Below are 15,364 nucleotides of genomic sequence, written 5' to 3' on the forward strand. Positions count from 1 at the left end.
GCTAGTACAGAACATGAAAATTGCTGAAAAAAGGGACATGTTGCCAAAGCTTTTCATCTTGCACTCATCTGAACTATTGCAAGAATACCACATTTCAAACAATCACATATGCTACAGGAGAAGAGGGTGCTGAATGGCTGGCAAGTTGACTCTGATCAGCCAAGGCTTTGCCATGGAAAAAGAAACAGAAAACTATAGGCTTCCCAAGCTTCCGGGTAATTCGAAGACGTGCAAGGCTTGAACATATTCCTTTTGTTCTCAGAGATTTGGTCCCTGCGTATGAACGTATATCACTTATAACAAACATAAATGAGCAAATTATGAACCTGACTGATTATCTTAAAGTAAAAATAAAGTTTATTTATTAGTCACAAGTAAGGCTTACATTAACACTGCAATGAAGTTACTGGGAAATTCCCCTAGTTGCCACAGTCCAGTGCCTGGTCGGGTCAATGCACCTAACCAGCACTTCTTTCAGAATGTGGGAGGAAACCAGAGCACAGGAGGAAACCCACGTAGACACGGGGAGAACGTGCAAACTCCACACAGATAATGACCCAAGCTGGGAATCGAATCTGGGTCCCTGGCGCTGTGAAGCGAACCATTGTGCTACCATGCCGCCCAAACTGGTTATTAGTGTAGCTATTAGCACACTTAGGATCGTTCAGCAAGTGCTGCCCAATCACAGCTAACAGTAGACAAGCACAGGCTGGTTGAGTATGATCTTTACTATATCTATTCCGCACAACCTCGTGCCTTTATTGAATTACCCAGGAACTTGGAAAAGCTAAAGTTCCCCATTGCTTTCCCCATGGCAATCAAAGTTGATGTATCAACCAATCAACCCCTGCTTTCTGCTATCATATAAATTGTGATTGTTCAAAATTTGGCATTCTTACGTTTGTCCGAACAAATGCAAGGTGAAAAGCTTCAGCAAAATGTCTCTGTTTTAGCAATATACTCTGATGTTATTTTGTATTTTCTTGTAAACAAAATATTCAGTTTTAAATAAGTCAGATCATCATGAAATAAGTATAAAGTAGCAACAGGAAACGGTCAGTCCAGTTAAACCCAGAACACTTGAAGACTTTGGCTGGAGTTCTCCGGCCGTGCATGCCACACCGCCGCTGCCAATGGGAATGGAGAATTTGGCACTCAGCCAAATGTCCATTCACTGCAGCGGGAGTGGAGAATCCCAGCTGCAGGCAAGGTCGGAGAATCCAGCCCTTTATATATATATTTTTTAATACTTTTCCAGTTCAATCAAATCAAATCCAATTCAGAGTCTCAACAAGTTGAGACATTTCAGATCCAGGCTGACAAGACAGGGCGAGCGACCAAACCACCCTGTCCTGGGCCTGATCTACATGAGCCAAGCTGATTGGAGAAGGAGGAGGTTCCTCCTCCAAGACTTGACCTCATTTGCATCTTAGCCAAAAGGCCGAGATGCCGCTTTAAAAAATTGCTTCATATGAAACATATGAAGCCTCAGCGTAACCCAATGACCTCAACCATGTGCGGCCGACCATGGGCTGCCGACCATACTACACTTGATCTTAGCCAAAAGGCCCTTTATATTTCTCCTGGTCAATGTGGGTACGTGCTATGTTAATAAGGAAAGCACATGCATTCTGGGTAAGATAACAGGGGATCATGCCCTTTTGTTTTTAACATTTGACAGCTCTGTGATGTAGAAATCTATATCATTAGATAGCAACTTGGAAAACGATGGTTAATGCTCTAGGAAAATAGAAGGACAAGCTATAAAGTGAAATTAAACTGCTTGTTGAGTGAAGGGATAGTTGAAATGGCAAAAGGAATTGGAGAAAAATGTTACCGATCAATTGTGAAAGGTTAAAAAAAAGATAAATTATACAACCGACACAATACCACAATCTTGATTCCTTTCTTAGATCTACTTTTATTGGCTATGTCGAGAAACCAGTGCCTTTGAATGGTTTGCTGACCTCCTCCAGTCACTTGAGTTACAAATGCTTGAAAGAGGCAATTCTGATTTCCTGAGCTACAACATTTACCTCACTGGATGGGATGAAAATCAGGTAACTGTTCATTATTGTTAGCAAACTCATCAAGCAAGCTTTATCAAGGAAAGTTGATGAAAAGAAGTCTAGATTCTTGTTCACTCTTTCCTGTGCCTTGCAATGACCAATCTGCTTAGAACGCTTATCCGATCCTAAATGGTCTCGCTTCACACTGTGGGAAGATCCTAGCTCTGATCCTCAAGCTGCACTGAATTAGCCCATATCAGTCAGGGCAGCATTACAACTGACCTGATCATTCCAGAGGTATGTAAAATAATGTATGGCTAATTACAATTCCTGCTAATGATCTCCATCCAGGCATAACTTGTCATACATCAAATAATTTAGTCCCTGGCATAGTATCACCAATTAAATATTTGTATAATTCACCATACTAACATATAAATGTCTTTCAGTTGATCAATGTCTTTTTATTGCGGAAAGTAATTTGGTATGTGCATTAGTGTAAGAAGACACTGCACCCCTGAGAGTGGAATGGCACTAATGCTTAGCTTAGCTTCATCATATTCCTGTGAAATAAACAAAATCAGACTATTTGTGAGTCTTTTGGGTTCACAAAGGATTTTGCTTAATTTCATATGAGAGATGATTAAGATGAATAAGGTATGTGCCACCAGTGTATTTGTTTATGTTTTGTACATATTTTGATGGTTAATGCATTATTACAAATGTTCTGGTCAGTTAAAATAGAAAAGCAAAAGTGAGAATGTAGGGCTTAGGAGTCTAGCAAATTGTTCCTTAGTGTGTAACAACATTATTTCCCTGTCAAGCTGTAACGTTAGTATTTCTACATGTCTAAAGCTGTGTGGATAAATGGAACAAATTAATTCATGTATTCTGACCATGTGGGTAAATTTAATTCTGATTTTCACCAAGGAAGTTCCTACAATTAGCAATCTCAAACTTCCCCAAATATTACAGAACTCTAAGATTCCAGTAACCCAGGCAGTCATTCTCAAGAACTTTCAGAAGTTGAGATTGGGTAAATTTTAAACCACAGATAGATATATATATATATACACACACAGCCACACAAGTTTGAGGAACTGTCTCAGGGAGATTATTTTGTCACATCACGCTACTAAAAACATTATGAATCAGGCAGTCATTTGACCTGTCATTTGTGCCAGTTCTTTGAAAGGTCCATCTAGTTTAGTTCCACCTCCTCAGCTTTTTCCTCCATAATGCTCCCAGTTACTAGGGCGGCACGGTGGCACAGTGGTTAGCACTGCTGCTTCACAGCGCCAGAGAACCGGGTTCAATTCCGGTCTTGGGTGACTGTCTGTGTGGAGTTTGCACATTCTCCCCATGTCTGTGTGGGTTTCCTCTGGGTGCTCCGATCTCCCCCACACTCCAAAGATGTGCAGGTTAGGTTAATTGGCCATGCTAAATTGCCCCTTAGTGTCAGGGGGACTAGCACTAAATATGTGAGGTTACGGGGATAGAACCTGGGTCAGATTGTTGTCAGTGCACCTTGGTGGGCCTAATGGCCTCCTTCTGCATTGCAGTGATTCTATAACTTGTCCTTTTGAAAACTCCTATGGAATGCCATTACCCCGTTATTGCCCTGGTAAACCTCCACTCTATCCTCTTTAAGGTCTTGACATCCTTCCCCTAAAATGATGCCCAAAACTGTAAATAATACTTCATCTGGCCTAAAAAATGCTTTGTAAATGTTTGGAGTAATTTCCTTATTTTTGTATTCAATATACCTACTTAAGATGTCAAATATCCAAAGTGTTTTCTCAAATGCCTCATCAACTTAATCATCAATTATGGGCGGCACGGTAGCACAGTGGTTAGCACTGCTGCTTCACAGCTCCAGGGACCTGGGTTCAATTCCCGGCTTAGGTCACTGTCTGTGTGGAGTTTGCACATTCTTCCTGTGTCTGCATGGGTTTCCTCCGGGTGCTCCGGTTTCCTCCCACAGTCCAAAGGTGTGCGGGTTAGGTTAATTGGCCACGCTAAATTGCCCCTTAGTGTCCCGGGATGCGTAGATTAGCGGGTAAATATGTGGGGTTATGGGGATAGGGCCTGGGTGGGATTGTGGTCGGTGCAGACTCGATGGGCCAAATGGCCTCTTTCTGCACTGTAGGGTTTCTATGATTTCTATAAACTTGAGCTGCCGTCTGCAACATTTTGTGACTATACACATTCCCAGTGTGTTTGTATCCCACTGCAAAGCAGTACCATCTTGCCTTTCCATCTTGTTCTTCTTAAAGTGCATCACTTCAGACATAATTTACATTCAACTGCACTTACCATGTGACTTCTCATTTTACCTGCCTGCCCACATCCTCCTGAAATCTGCTACTATCCTTCTCACTATCTGTTATGTTGCTACATTTTATATCAGCAAATTTTGAAAACATTCTCCCTAAAACCAAGTCCTGATCAATTATATTATATAACATGAAAGAAAGTGGCCTTAATGCTGTTAGCTGGGGGTCTCCAGTGCATGCTTCTCTCTGGTCAGAAAAAACATCTTGCTCTATCCCTTAGCCAATTACAAACTCAAGTTACCACTGTCCCTTTATGCCATGTGTATCTATTTTACAAATACGTCTGTTAATTAGTACTTTATCAAGTGCCTTTTGAAAGTCAATCTATGCAACATCTGCTGCACTATCTTCATCAACCCTCTGTTAATTTTTTACAGAAACCAATCATATTAGTCTGATATGATTCACGATTAACGAACCTGTGCTGGCTGCTCTTTATTAATCTATGCTTCTCCAAGTAAAAAATTGTCTGTGGCAATGATCTCTCATGGTTTTCCCACCAGTTTTACCTGCTTTTGACAAGGGTGTAATATTTTCAATCCTCCAGTCCTCTGGCACCATATTGCTATTTTCCCTCTTAGTTTTCTATGCATCTCGTTTCTCTTTTCTGCTGTTATGTCTTTGTTCCTCTCCTACTGCCAAATTAATTTGAACCCTCACTGAAAGCACCAGTTAATCTCACAGTGAGGACATTACACCTCAAAGGTCTGGGGCTATTCTGTTTGGCTTGCATATGTTCTTCCTGCTCAAGACCTGGTCCCAGTGCCAGAGATATCTGAACCCTACTGCCCTTGCACCATGTTTCCTGTCACATGCTCACCTGTTTCTGTACTCACTAACGTGTGGAAACCTGGAAGTCACCCAGAGTTCACCACTTTTAATGTCCTGTTCTTTAATGGTTTTCCAAACATCTGAATGGGTCCCTGCCAGACCTCTAGTCTTTTCCTACCTACACCCTGGGCAATGGCTTCTAGCTGTTGTTCTTTAATGAAATGTCATAGAATCCCTACAGTACAGAAGGAGGTCATTCAGCCCATTGAGTCTGTACCGACCACAATCCCACCCAGGCCCTATTCCCATAATCCCACACATTTACCCTGCTAATCCCCCTGATACTAGGATCAATTTAGCATGGCTAATCAACCTAACCCGCACATCTTTGGACTGTGGGAGGAAACTGGAGCACCTGGAGGAAACTCACGCGGACACGGGGATAAAGTGTAAACCCCACACAGACAGCGACCCAAGGCCGGAATTGAACCTGGGTCCTTGGTGCTGTGAGGCAGTAGTGTTAACTACTGTGTCACCGTGCCTGTTTCCCTATCCCTCACAAACATCCTGTATCTGTTCAATGGTATGAGAAAAAGAAAGCTTGTCATTTTCTGGTGATTTCTCTAGATATTAACCTCAGTATAAATCACAGTGCACAACTTTTAGATTTTGTCACCTAAGGTTATACATAGAGCACCAAACTGAAAGTTAAATGATATAGAGCTTCTGCCTTTATAAAATTGCATCACCACTGCTTATTATGAACAAAACAGATCTTAATTAAGGTTTATTTTATTGTATAATTATGGAAATTTTGAAAATACATTACAGAAAGATCAGCATTTGAAATAAGAAAGACTGGCTATCTGTTTCAGCCATGACCCTTCACCAGAGATTGTTTTGATGTGGTAACCATTGGCAGCAGTTTTGTTCATATGACAACCTTGAAATATTATCCATTTCCATTAGACAGTAGGATAGAAATTATTGATGGTGAAATTACCAAATGAATCCTTCACAGATTTGTATCAGATTTCTTTCTCCACTATTTTAATCAAATAAAAGAGGAATTAATATTATTTTAAGCAGTTTGCTTGATTCCATCACCACTAGCATCTTTTACCCTATTCTCGTTATCCATTTGCTTTATAATGCAAAGTCTTAGAGAATTAGTCCTAGCCATTTGTATCATTTTTGAAACGCTCCTCCATTCAGTGATGAACACTAATGCAGAGGTTAAATCTTATTTTCATCCCTGTTAGGCTACTCACTTTGCCATGCACCACGAAGCCCAAACAGATGTCATCACAGGACTCAAACAAAAGACTCTATATGGGAGGCCAAACTGGGAGATTGAGTTCAAAAACATTGCAACCAAACATCCAAGGTAGGTCTTTGAACAAAGCAACCGAACCGGAAGTGCTGTCTTACTTTAATGTGTTTTACATAACTTCTACCACAATGCTTAAAAAAAATGGAAAATTCTATTAATGACACACGTATATATTTATTGTTGCTATGGTTTCTAGCTTTATTAATACATGACCTTACTCCCAATTTCAGTACTCCTCTTCATGGTTGGACATCAATCTCTGAATAGCTTACTGTTTTATAATGTAGTTGCTAGGCAGCAGTGAGGGAAGACAGACATAATTTTCATTGTATTCCTTAGGGAATATAAACTGAAAAGTGACAACATTAAATAAAGCCAATTAGGGTTTAAACACCAATTTTCCCTTTAAACTAAATGCAATCCCCATCTGCTTGCATGTTACAAAAATCACATAGTCAACTAACTTGGGTGGAATTCTCCCAAAAAATTCTAAGTGCCGATTTCATGTAAAAACTGGAGTAAATCTTGCTGCTTTTTTACAGCGGGATTTTCAAAATGAATCTCCCACACGTTGTGCATGACAGAGAGCCCGAGCATGAATCCTGATAAACATTAGTGGGCAGGGCCTATTCCCACCCGAGAGGCCAGCAACATAGCGCTGAGCGGGCCACTCCGCATGCGCCGATCTGTCAGCGCCAAGATCGGCACATGCGCAGTAGCCCCGCACTGCCGGCCTCCCGATCACTGGCCAGCTCGATCGCTGGCCAGCACAGCAACCCTCTATCACTGCCCTGCCAATCCCCCATGCCCCAATCGCTGGCCTCCTGGATGTGTCCCGGCCCATCTTGATCTCCTGTGCTCCCCCAGCAGTCCCGATCACCCTGATGCCCCCCCTCCCCCCCTCTCCATTCCACCCCAATGGCCAGCCCCGATCGCTGTCCATATTTCCTCTGTCACTGATCCTGACTGCACTGGCAGCAAGACCTCCCACCCTCACTGAACACCCCCAGAAGCCCTGCTTCTTCCATTAGGCCCTGCCCCCTCTGGCCCTGCCCCCTTGGTGGGCAGTGCCAAGGTACCCCCTGGGCATTGCCATTTTTCCCCTTGGGCAGTGCCAGGGGGCCAGACTGGCACTGCCAGGCTGGCAATATGCATGGGGCACTTCCCCCTTATCCCCGACCTCCTAGGGGGTCTCCATGGCCTCCCATCAGTCCAGAGGGGTCAGTCCACCAGCTCCCCGTTAGTAGGGCGCTGTTGTAAACCCTACTGGAGTGAAACACTCCTGGCAGCGGGGGAGAAAGGCTTGCAGGCCCAGAGACCTCAGTCCTGGGCCCGCTAATGACATTTAAATCAGAGTTATAATATTCAAATATTATCTGGCGACTGGAGACACACGGAGGCTGTGGCGCCCAGTGGAAAGCCCACTACACAGCATCCGCTTATGTCTCCTGGCCCGCTGTGCTGCTAGAAGGCTGGGAGAATTGACCCCATTGTTTTATTTATATTGATTTATTTTAGATTCCATTTACACATTGGTGTGTATTCAGAACATTGCTGATATTGCAACAACCTCATTTATGCTAAAAAAAAACTGCCTCTAGCATGCAATTCTATAAAATTTCCTATCAATTTCCTTTGCTCCAAGGAGAGAAATTTCAGCTTTTCCAACATAACTTTGCAACTAAAATCTCCCATCCCTGGAACCATATGGATAAATCTCTTCTGCATCCTTTCAAGGACCCTCACATCCACTTTAAGTGTGATGACCAGAACTGTACGCAGTACTTCAGCTGGCGCCTAACTAATGCTTTAATAAGGATCAACATAATTTCTTTAATTTTTGTCCTCAATGCCCTGATTTATGAAGCCCAAGATTCCATATGCTTTGTTAACCATTCTCTCAAAATGTCTTGGCATCTTCAAGATCAATGCACATACCCCCCAGTCCCCTGTGTTCCTGCACACTCTTTAGAATCGTTGTTACAATCATTGCAGAGAGTGATAACTTCAAAAAATATTAACTTACAGTTAATAGTTGAAAGGATGATACATGACTTCATGTTAAGAGTTTTACTGCAACAAAAGACTAAAATCTCTATTGACTAAACATTATATTTGTCTTATTATTCCTTAAAGTACAAAACGGAAAATTCCCCCTTTTCTTTTAGAAGAACCAAAAACACATTAAATTCTTCAAAGTCCAAGGTGATTCTTAATGCCCAAGAGTTGGCATGGTGGCACAGTGATTAGCACTGCTGCCTCACACACTAGGGACCCAGGTTCGATTCCCGGCTTGGGTCACTGTCTGTGTGGAGTTTGCACATTCTCTCCGTGTCTGCATGGGTTTCCTCCGGGTTCTCCGGTTTCCTCCCACAGTCCAAAGAAGTGTGGGTTAGGTGGATTGGCCATGCTAAATTGCCCCTTAGTGTCAGGGGGACTAGCTAGGGTAAATGCATGGGGCTGTGGAGGTGGGGACTGGGAGGGATTGTTGTTGGTGCAGACCCGATGGGCCGAACGGCCTCCTTTTGCACTGTAGATTTCTATGAGTTTATTTCTGTTCTTTTCCTTTCTCATCCTGGGAACTTTTAAGCTCAGAACTATATTTCACATTGGAGGGGAAGGGGAAGGGGGGGTGTTGTGGGCACCCCCTCCCCCCCACCCGCACCCCACAAGAGATTCTTCCTCTAACATGAGCTACATTAATCTTCAAGCTTCATTTTGACTCATCATGAATTTGGCCTTTCCAATCCAAGCACGAGCTCTCACCTGCACTCCTGCAATGTTCAACCCCAGCATTTAGCTACCTGTTGCCGCTCTCCCTACCTTGGATCCTGGTAGACTACCCTTGTCTTAAACCCTTCTTCTCTCAAAGCAATGTAAACCACAGGGGTCCTTTTTCCAAGTGGAAATGTTGATCAGCTATCCTTGAGATCCTAACTGTCTTCTATCTTGGAAGTAAATGATTAATTGAAACTGTTTAGAACCTGACATTATCAACACTTTTCTGGAACTGCAGAGACTCACAATCTGTCCACTGTTAGCACATAATCTGCTTCCATTGTCCCCAACTTGCAGCTTCTTGCTAGTAAAACAACCGGGGCCCCTTTAATCTCCAACAGTCAAACCACCCAGGCTTGGTGTCAGGCAGACTTCAAAACAAATCATTTTTTTTCCCAGTCCCAAAATATCTCCCTTTATTTTCCCAGTCCCAAAATATTTTTAAAGATTATAAACCTCATAATTGTAATACTGTGCCATTCAGTCCAAATTGCCTTGTCCTATCCCATCTCCCAAAATGCTTCACCTCACATTCCCACATTCTGTGGCTATGACTCGTCTATCATTCCCTCCTCCTGCAGTATAAATAGCTCCCACTTTCTATGTCTTTTAGCTTTGACAAAGGGTCGTCTGGACTCGAAACGTCAGCCCTTTTCTCTCCTTACAGATGCTGCCAGCCCTGCTGAGATTTTCCAGCATTTTCTCTTTTGGTTGCATCACCTCACACTTGGTTAAATTCCATCTGCCACTTGCCTGTCCATTCTGCTAGCCTATATCATCAATAGAATCCATACAGTGCAGTAGGAGGCCATTCAGCCCATCAAGTCTGCACCAACCACAATCCCACCCAGGCCCTATTCCCATAACCCCACATATTTATCCTGCTGGTCCCCCTGACACTAGGGTCAATTTAGCATGGCCAAATCAACCTAACCCGCACATCTTTGGACTGTGGGAGGAAACCGGAGCATCTGGAGGAAACCCACGCAGACACGGGGATAAACTGCAAACTCCACACAGACAGTGACCCAAGGCCGGAATTGAACCCGGGTCCCTGGTGCTGTGAGGCAGCAGTGCTAACCACTGTGCCACCCACATCTTTAAGCTGATTTGTATCATCCTCACTGTTTGCGACTCCTCCAAGTTTCATATCATTGCCAAATTTTGAAATTGTACTCTGTATTCCAAGACCCAACTCATTTATGTATAACAGAAGAGGAAGTGATCCCAGCACTGCCCCTTGGGGAGCATCACTTGTCTACCATCCTCTAAACTGAAAAAATAACTATTTACCATGACTCTCTGTTTTCTGCCCTGAAGCCAAATTTTTTATTCAAATGGATCCCCAAATCTACAAGCTTCAATTTGATTAATCAGCACAGATTGGGATCACTAGTCCAAAAATCTTACAAAATAATTATGGCTCCACTGTATGTTAACTATTGGCTCAAGATCAAAATGTTGTGATTTCCAACCATATACCAAAGATCAAATTTATAATCTCAGTTGACATTTTGGTACAGTATAAACATCTGGGTGGCACGGTAGCACAGTGGTTAGCACTGCTGCTTCACAGCTCCAGGGACCTGGGTTCAATTCCCGGCTTAGGTCACTGTCTGTGTGGAGTTTGCAAATTCTCCTCGTGTCTGCGTGGGTTTCCTCCGGGAGCTCTGGTTTCCTCCCACAGTCCAAAGATGTGTGGGTTATGTTGATTGGCCATGCTAAAATTGCCCCTTAGTGTCCTCAGATGCGTAGGTTAGAGGGATTAGCGGGTAAATATGTAGGGATATGGGGGTAGGGCCTGGGTGGGATTGTGGTCGGTGCAGACTCGATGGGCCAATTGGCCTCTTTCTGCACTGTAGGGTTTCTATGATTCTATGATCTATTGAATCCATAGAATAGAATCATAGAATCCCTACAGTGCAGAAGGAAGCCATTCGGCCCATCGAGTCTGCACCGACAACAATCCCACCCAACCCTATTCCCATAAACCCACGTATTTACTCCACTAATCCCTCTAACCTACGCATCCTGGGGCACTAAAGGGCAATTTAGCATGGCCAATGCACCTGACCCGCACATCTTTGTTCAATATGCTTTTCCTCAGATGAAATACTTAATTGAAACCAATCTCTCTATATTGAATGTTAAAATTTGAACACTGCGGTGTGTTTTCCTTTGATCGCTGCATCAACACCAATTATCATTCAACTCTCAGATATTTGTGGAACTCTGCCAGCATAAAATGGCTGCCACAGTTCTAAAGAAAAACAGGACCAGCTGGTGCCCTGCAGGAACACTTGGTTTGTTGGCCACTGTGGATGCTCTTGAGTGTTACCTGGATGTTACCATCCCAGCAGAATTGTAAACAGAAATAGCAATCTAAGTGGAAAAATAAAAGGGAGTATCTGTTTACAAAGTAAGGTGCAATTATTGAAAGTAATATCTTTTCTTTTACAGCACTAATGTGGGAGTCTTCCTTTGCGGGCCACAGGCTCTCGCTAAAACCTTAAATAAGATGAGTATTGCGCATTCATCTGCTGATCCAAGAGGAGTGCATTTTATATTCAACAAGGAAAATTTCTAAATTCAGTTGCTATTCTTTTTCTTCTGATTGCACCGTTTGTATTTTTCACAAAAAGGCATGGTATAATTCTCACGCATCTATATTAGCTAACATTGTCATCACTTTTCAATATTTTCTTAAAATGGCTCATATCCAGCCTTCTTGTTGCTAATTGTCTGTCCCTGAGAACTCGTGTGTTCCCAAAAGCGTTGTGCCAATTCTCACATTGTGTGATAACAGCAGATTACAAATGTAATACTTGCCAGCGCATACCAATGAGTCCACACTCATGTCTAATACCTTTGACCAAACTGATTGTGAAATATTTGCATCAAAGTACTGAATTTTCAATGCAATTTTAATTTGTGGGTTTCCAATATGCTCTGGTTATATATGGGCTCTGTAGTTTATCGATGGTTGACATATTGGAGAAGAAGAGGCTCAAGCTAATGTGGCATCAAATGAAATCTGCTTTTTGCCATATCTGAAGTAATCAGGAATAAAAGTTTCAAATGTAAACCAAACAGGCTAACAGTAGGATACACAAAACTTTTGACAAGTCGACAAACTGCTTTGTCTTTAACCACTGCTGTAACATAGATGCTTACAAATGCTGACATTGGATGGTGAATTTGTGTAGCAAACCAAAGCTGCATATGTCCAGTTCGCATGCATTGAGAGTAATTTGCGTATGTTGCTTAATCTTTGAGTAATGAAAGTCTCAGATTTTAGAACAAGCAGCTATTTTATTGTATATCACACAATAATGTTACTGCTCTGTGTAGTGTCAATGAATAGAATTTAAAGAATACTTAAATCAAATTGTTCAAAGATTATTGTATGCATTTTTTTATTTTGATAGCCAAGAGAAGACAAAAATGACTGTCTACGATTTCCTCCATGGATATTGTGTAATAGTTACTTCCTCCAAATAAAAGGCGTTGCTATGTGTACCCATATGAGTTCTATACTTGTCTATGTATAAGATATGTTGAACCACCATTCGACAATTTCACGCAAGTTCCCTCCTGGACCTCTTCGTCCACTGCCTGTGTTTGTGCTGCTTCTTACTCTTTCTCTGCTCTAGAAAATGTGTTTAATTTTCCTTTTAATTTTCATTCCATCCTTGTCTTTATATAATCTATTCCTTCCTGGACTCCTCTCTGTCTCTGCGAAGGGGTTTCCAGCAGACACTTATTTATAACAGAATCCTTTGATTATTTGGATTTCCTTCTTTCCATCATACCAACTGTAAGCACAATCTCTGCTCCCAAATTCTCAGTCTTCATTGCATCCGTTCCATTGATACCAACTCCCACACCAAAACTTCCAAAGTATCTTCATTTTCCTCAGCCAAAGACTCACCCATTCCCACCCTTCTGCACTCACTCCTTTGCACACCCCTATTTCTTTAATTTCTCTCATTGACATATGCTAATATAACTTCGGCCATTTCACCCATCTCCTGTTTTCCACTTAAGCACTTTACAGGTCATTCTATTAATTTTCCTATGTGTATTTTACCCCTCCCCTTGAACCATACCATTTAAAATATTGTTTCATCTGTACTAACAAACAGTTCTGGTGAAGGGTGCAGGTGTGAAACTTGAACTTCTTCCACAAATCACCCCCTGATCTGCTGAATGTTGCCAATGCTTTCTGCTTAATACTGACCCTGATTTTACTGTCAGTGGCAAAGCGATGGCACCTATCCTTGACCTGAAAGGAAACTGGCCACCAGATCCAGCAGGCTTTGCAACATGGATTTTACTTTTCCCAACATTCATTTCATTCTGGAGCCCACTGTAGAGGATCTCTCATGTCGAATGAAAGTGATGTCATCAAGCAGTCAATTACATTGAGGAATTCTCAGACAGAAAAGCAAGAAATAACAAGCAGGATTATCATTCTCTTTTCATCATTTTACAAAAAACAACATAAAGACTATAATATACACATGGACAGAAGCTGAAATACTAAACAAACTCGTGTGTAGGTTTAAGCACACGGGCTTCAAAATAATATCAATGTATTTATTTATTAGTGTCACAAGGAGGCTTACATTAACACTGCAATGAAGTTACTGTGAAAATCCCCTAGTCGCCACACTCTGACGACTGCACAGGTACACTGAGGGAGAATTTAGCATGGTCAATGCAACTAACCAGCACATCTTTCGGACTGTGGGAGGAAACCGGAGCACCTGGAGGAAACCCACGCAGACAAGGGGAGAATATGCAGACTCCGCACAGACAGTGACCCAAACTGGGATTCCATCCCGGGTCCCTGGCGCTGTGAGGCAGCAGTGCCAACCACTGTTCCACTGTGTATTTGAGAGGGTTAAAAGAAGAATGGTACAGATGATGCCAGAACTTAGCTGTCAACTAAAAGAGCTCCGTCAGGAAGAAAAGCCTTTACTTCTACTTGAGCAAAGAAAATTGAGCAAGGTCAGCATATTTTAAAATGCTGATGTTTGTAGATAATGCAATTGAAAGCAATCTATTTTGGATTGCAAGTACAGCACTAGAAGATACACATATGAAATGTATATGTCTCAAATTGAAATTCTGCTCAGCACAATTCTTAGTTCATTAATGTAATTCTATATAATTCCTACTGACAATATTTATTGTCTTTAATCCCTTTATAATGATTGTTAAGACTCTGGAAAAAATGAGCCAGGTACACGGTTTTAACCAAACTTCACAAAGTAAGTGATCCAACATATTCAAGAAACTTCTAGAAAGAATAGCGGAAGCTTAAAATCCTAGGATTAATTTAGAAATAATTGGATGCTACAATGAGGAAGAATGATATGTTCCCTCTAGATTGATGAATTAATAAGGAGACAGTGGCCTTCCACATCCATAATTATATCATCCTGAGGTCACACAGTGGAATTTAAACCCGATGGAGTGTTAGATATGTGGAACAGTTCCAGGAAGAGCAGTCCTTCAAAAAAGTGAGAGTTAAATAGCTGGCTAGCTTCATGATTGAAAGCTAAATATCAACTGAGATGATTAACTGCTCCAGTTGGAGAACACAATGGTTTCCATGCTGTTCAGATTCAGCTAGGTGTCTTTGTTTTCGACAATAGTTTGACAAGAATTATGGAATGCTTACAGCACAGGAGGAGATCATTTAGTCCATTGGGACCATGCCTGCTCCTTGCATGAGCAACTCTGCTCATCCCACTCCCCCACCCTCACCTTAGCCAGATATATTTTCCCCTTCAAGTGCTTATCAAATTCCTCTTTGAAAGTAACAATTGAATTTGCATCCACCATATTGCAGGCATTGCACTCCAGGTTCAATATACTCACTGCAAAAGCAGTTTTTCTCATATCACCATTGCTTCTTTTGCCAATCGGTTTAAATCAGTGTCCTCTGGTACCTGATCCTTCTGCCAATGGTAACAGTCTTTTGTTCTATTTATACCGCCTAGACTTTTCATTATTTTGAACATCTCTATCAAATCCCCTCAACAAAAGTAGCAATTCTAGTACCAGCCCCTGGGGAAGTCCTCCAGTCTGAAAAGCAACTGCTCACCACACTCTCTTCCCTATCATTG

General features: G+C 42.0%; 1 protein-coding gene across 1 annotated transcript in view; it reads left to right on the forward strand.

Moving 5' to 3' along the window:
- Window positions 1-12,760, forward strand: part of LOC144506439 (NADPH oxidase 2-like) — a 55,375-nt gene extending 42,615 nt beyond the window's left edge. The window contains exons 11-13 of the mRNA XM_078232556.1: window positions 1,914-2,060; window positions 6,379-6,503; window positions 11,688-12,760. Coding sequence (XP_078088682.1) covers window positions 1,914-2,060; window positions 6,379-6,503; window positions 11,688-11,814 — 399 coding nt within the window. The 3' untranslated portion in view covers window positions 11,815-12,760. The remainder of the gene's footprint in view (window positions 1-1,913; window positions 2,061-6,378; window positions 6,504-11,687) is intronic.
- Window positions 12,761-15,364: the final 2,604 nt, after the last annotated feature.

The sequence above is a fragment of the Mustelus asterias genome, chromosome 17 (assembly GCF_964213995.1).
Source record: "Mustelus asterias chromosome 17, sMusAst1.hap1.1, whole genome shotgun sequence".
NCBI lineage: Eukaryota > Metazoa > Chordata > Chondrichthyes > Carcharhiniformes > Triakidae > Mustelus > Mustelus asterias.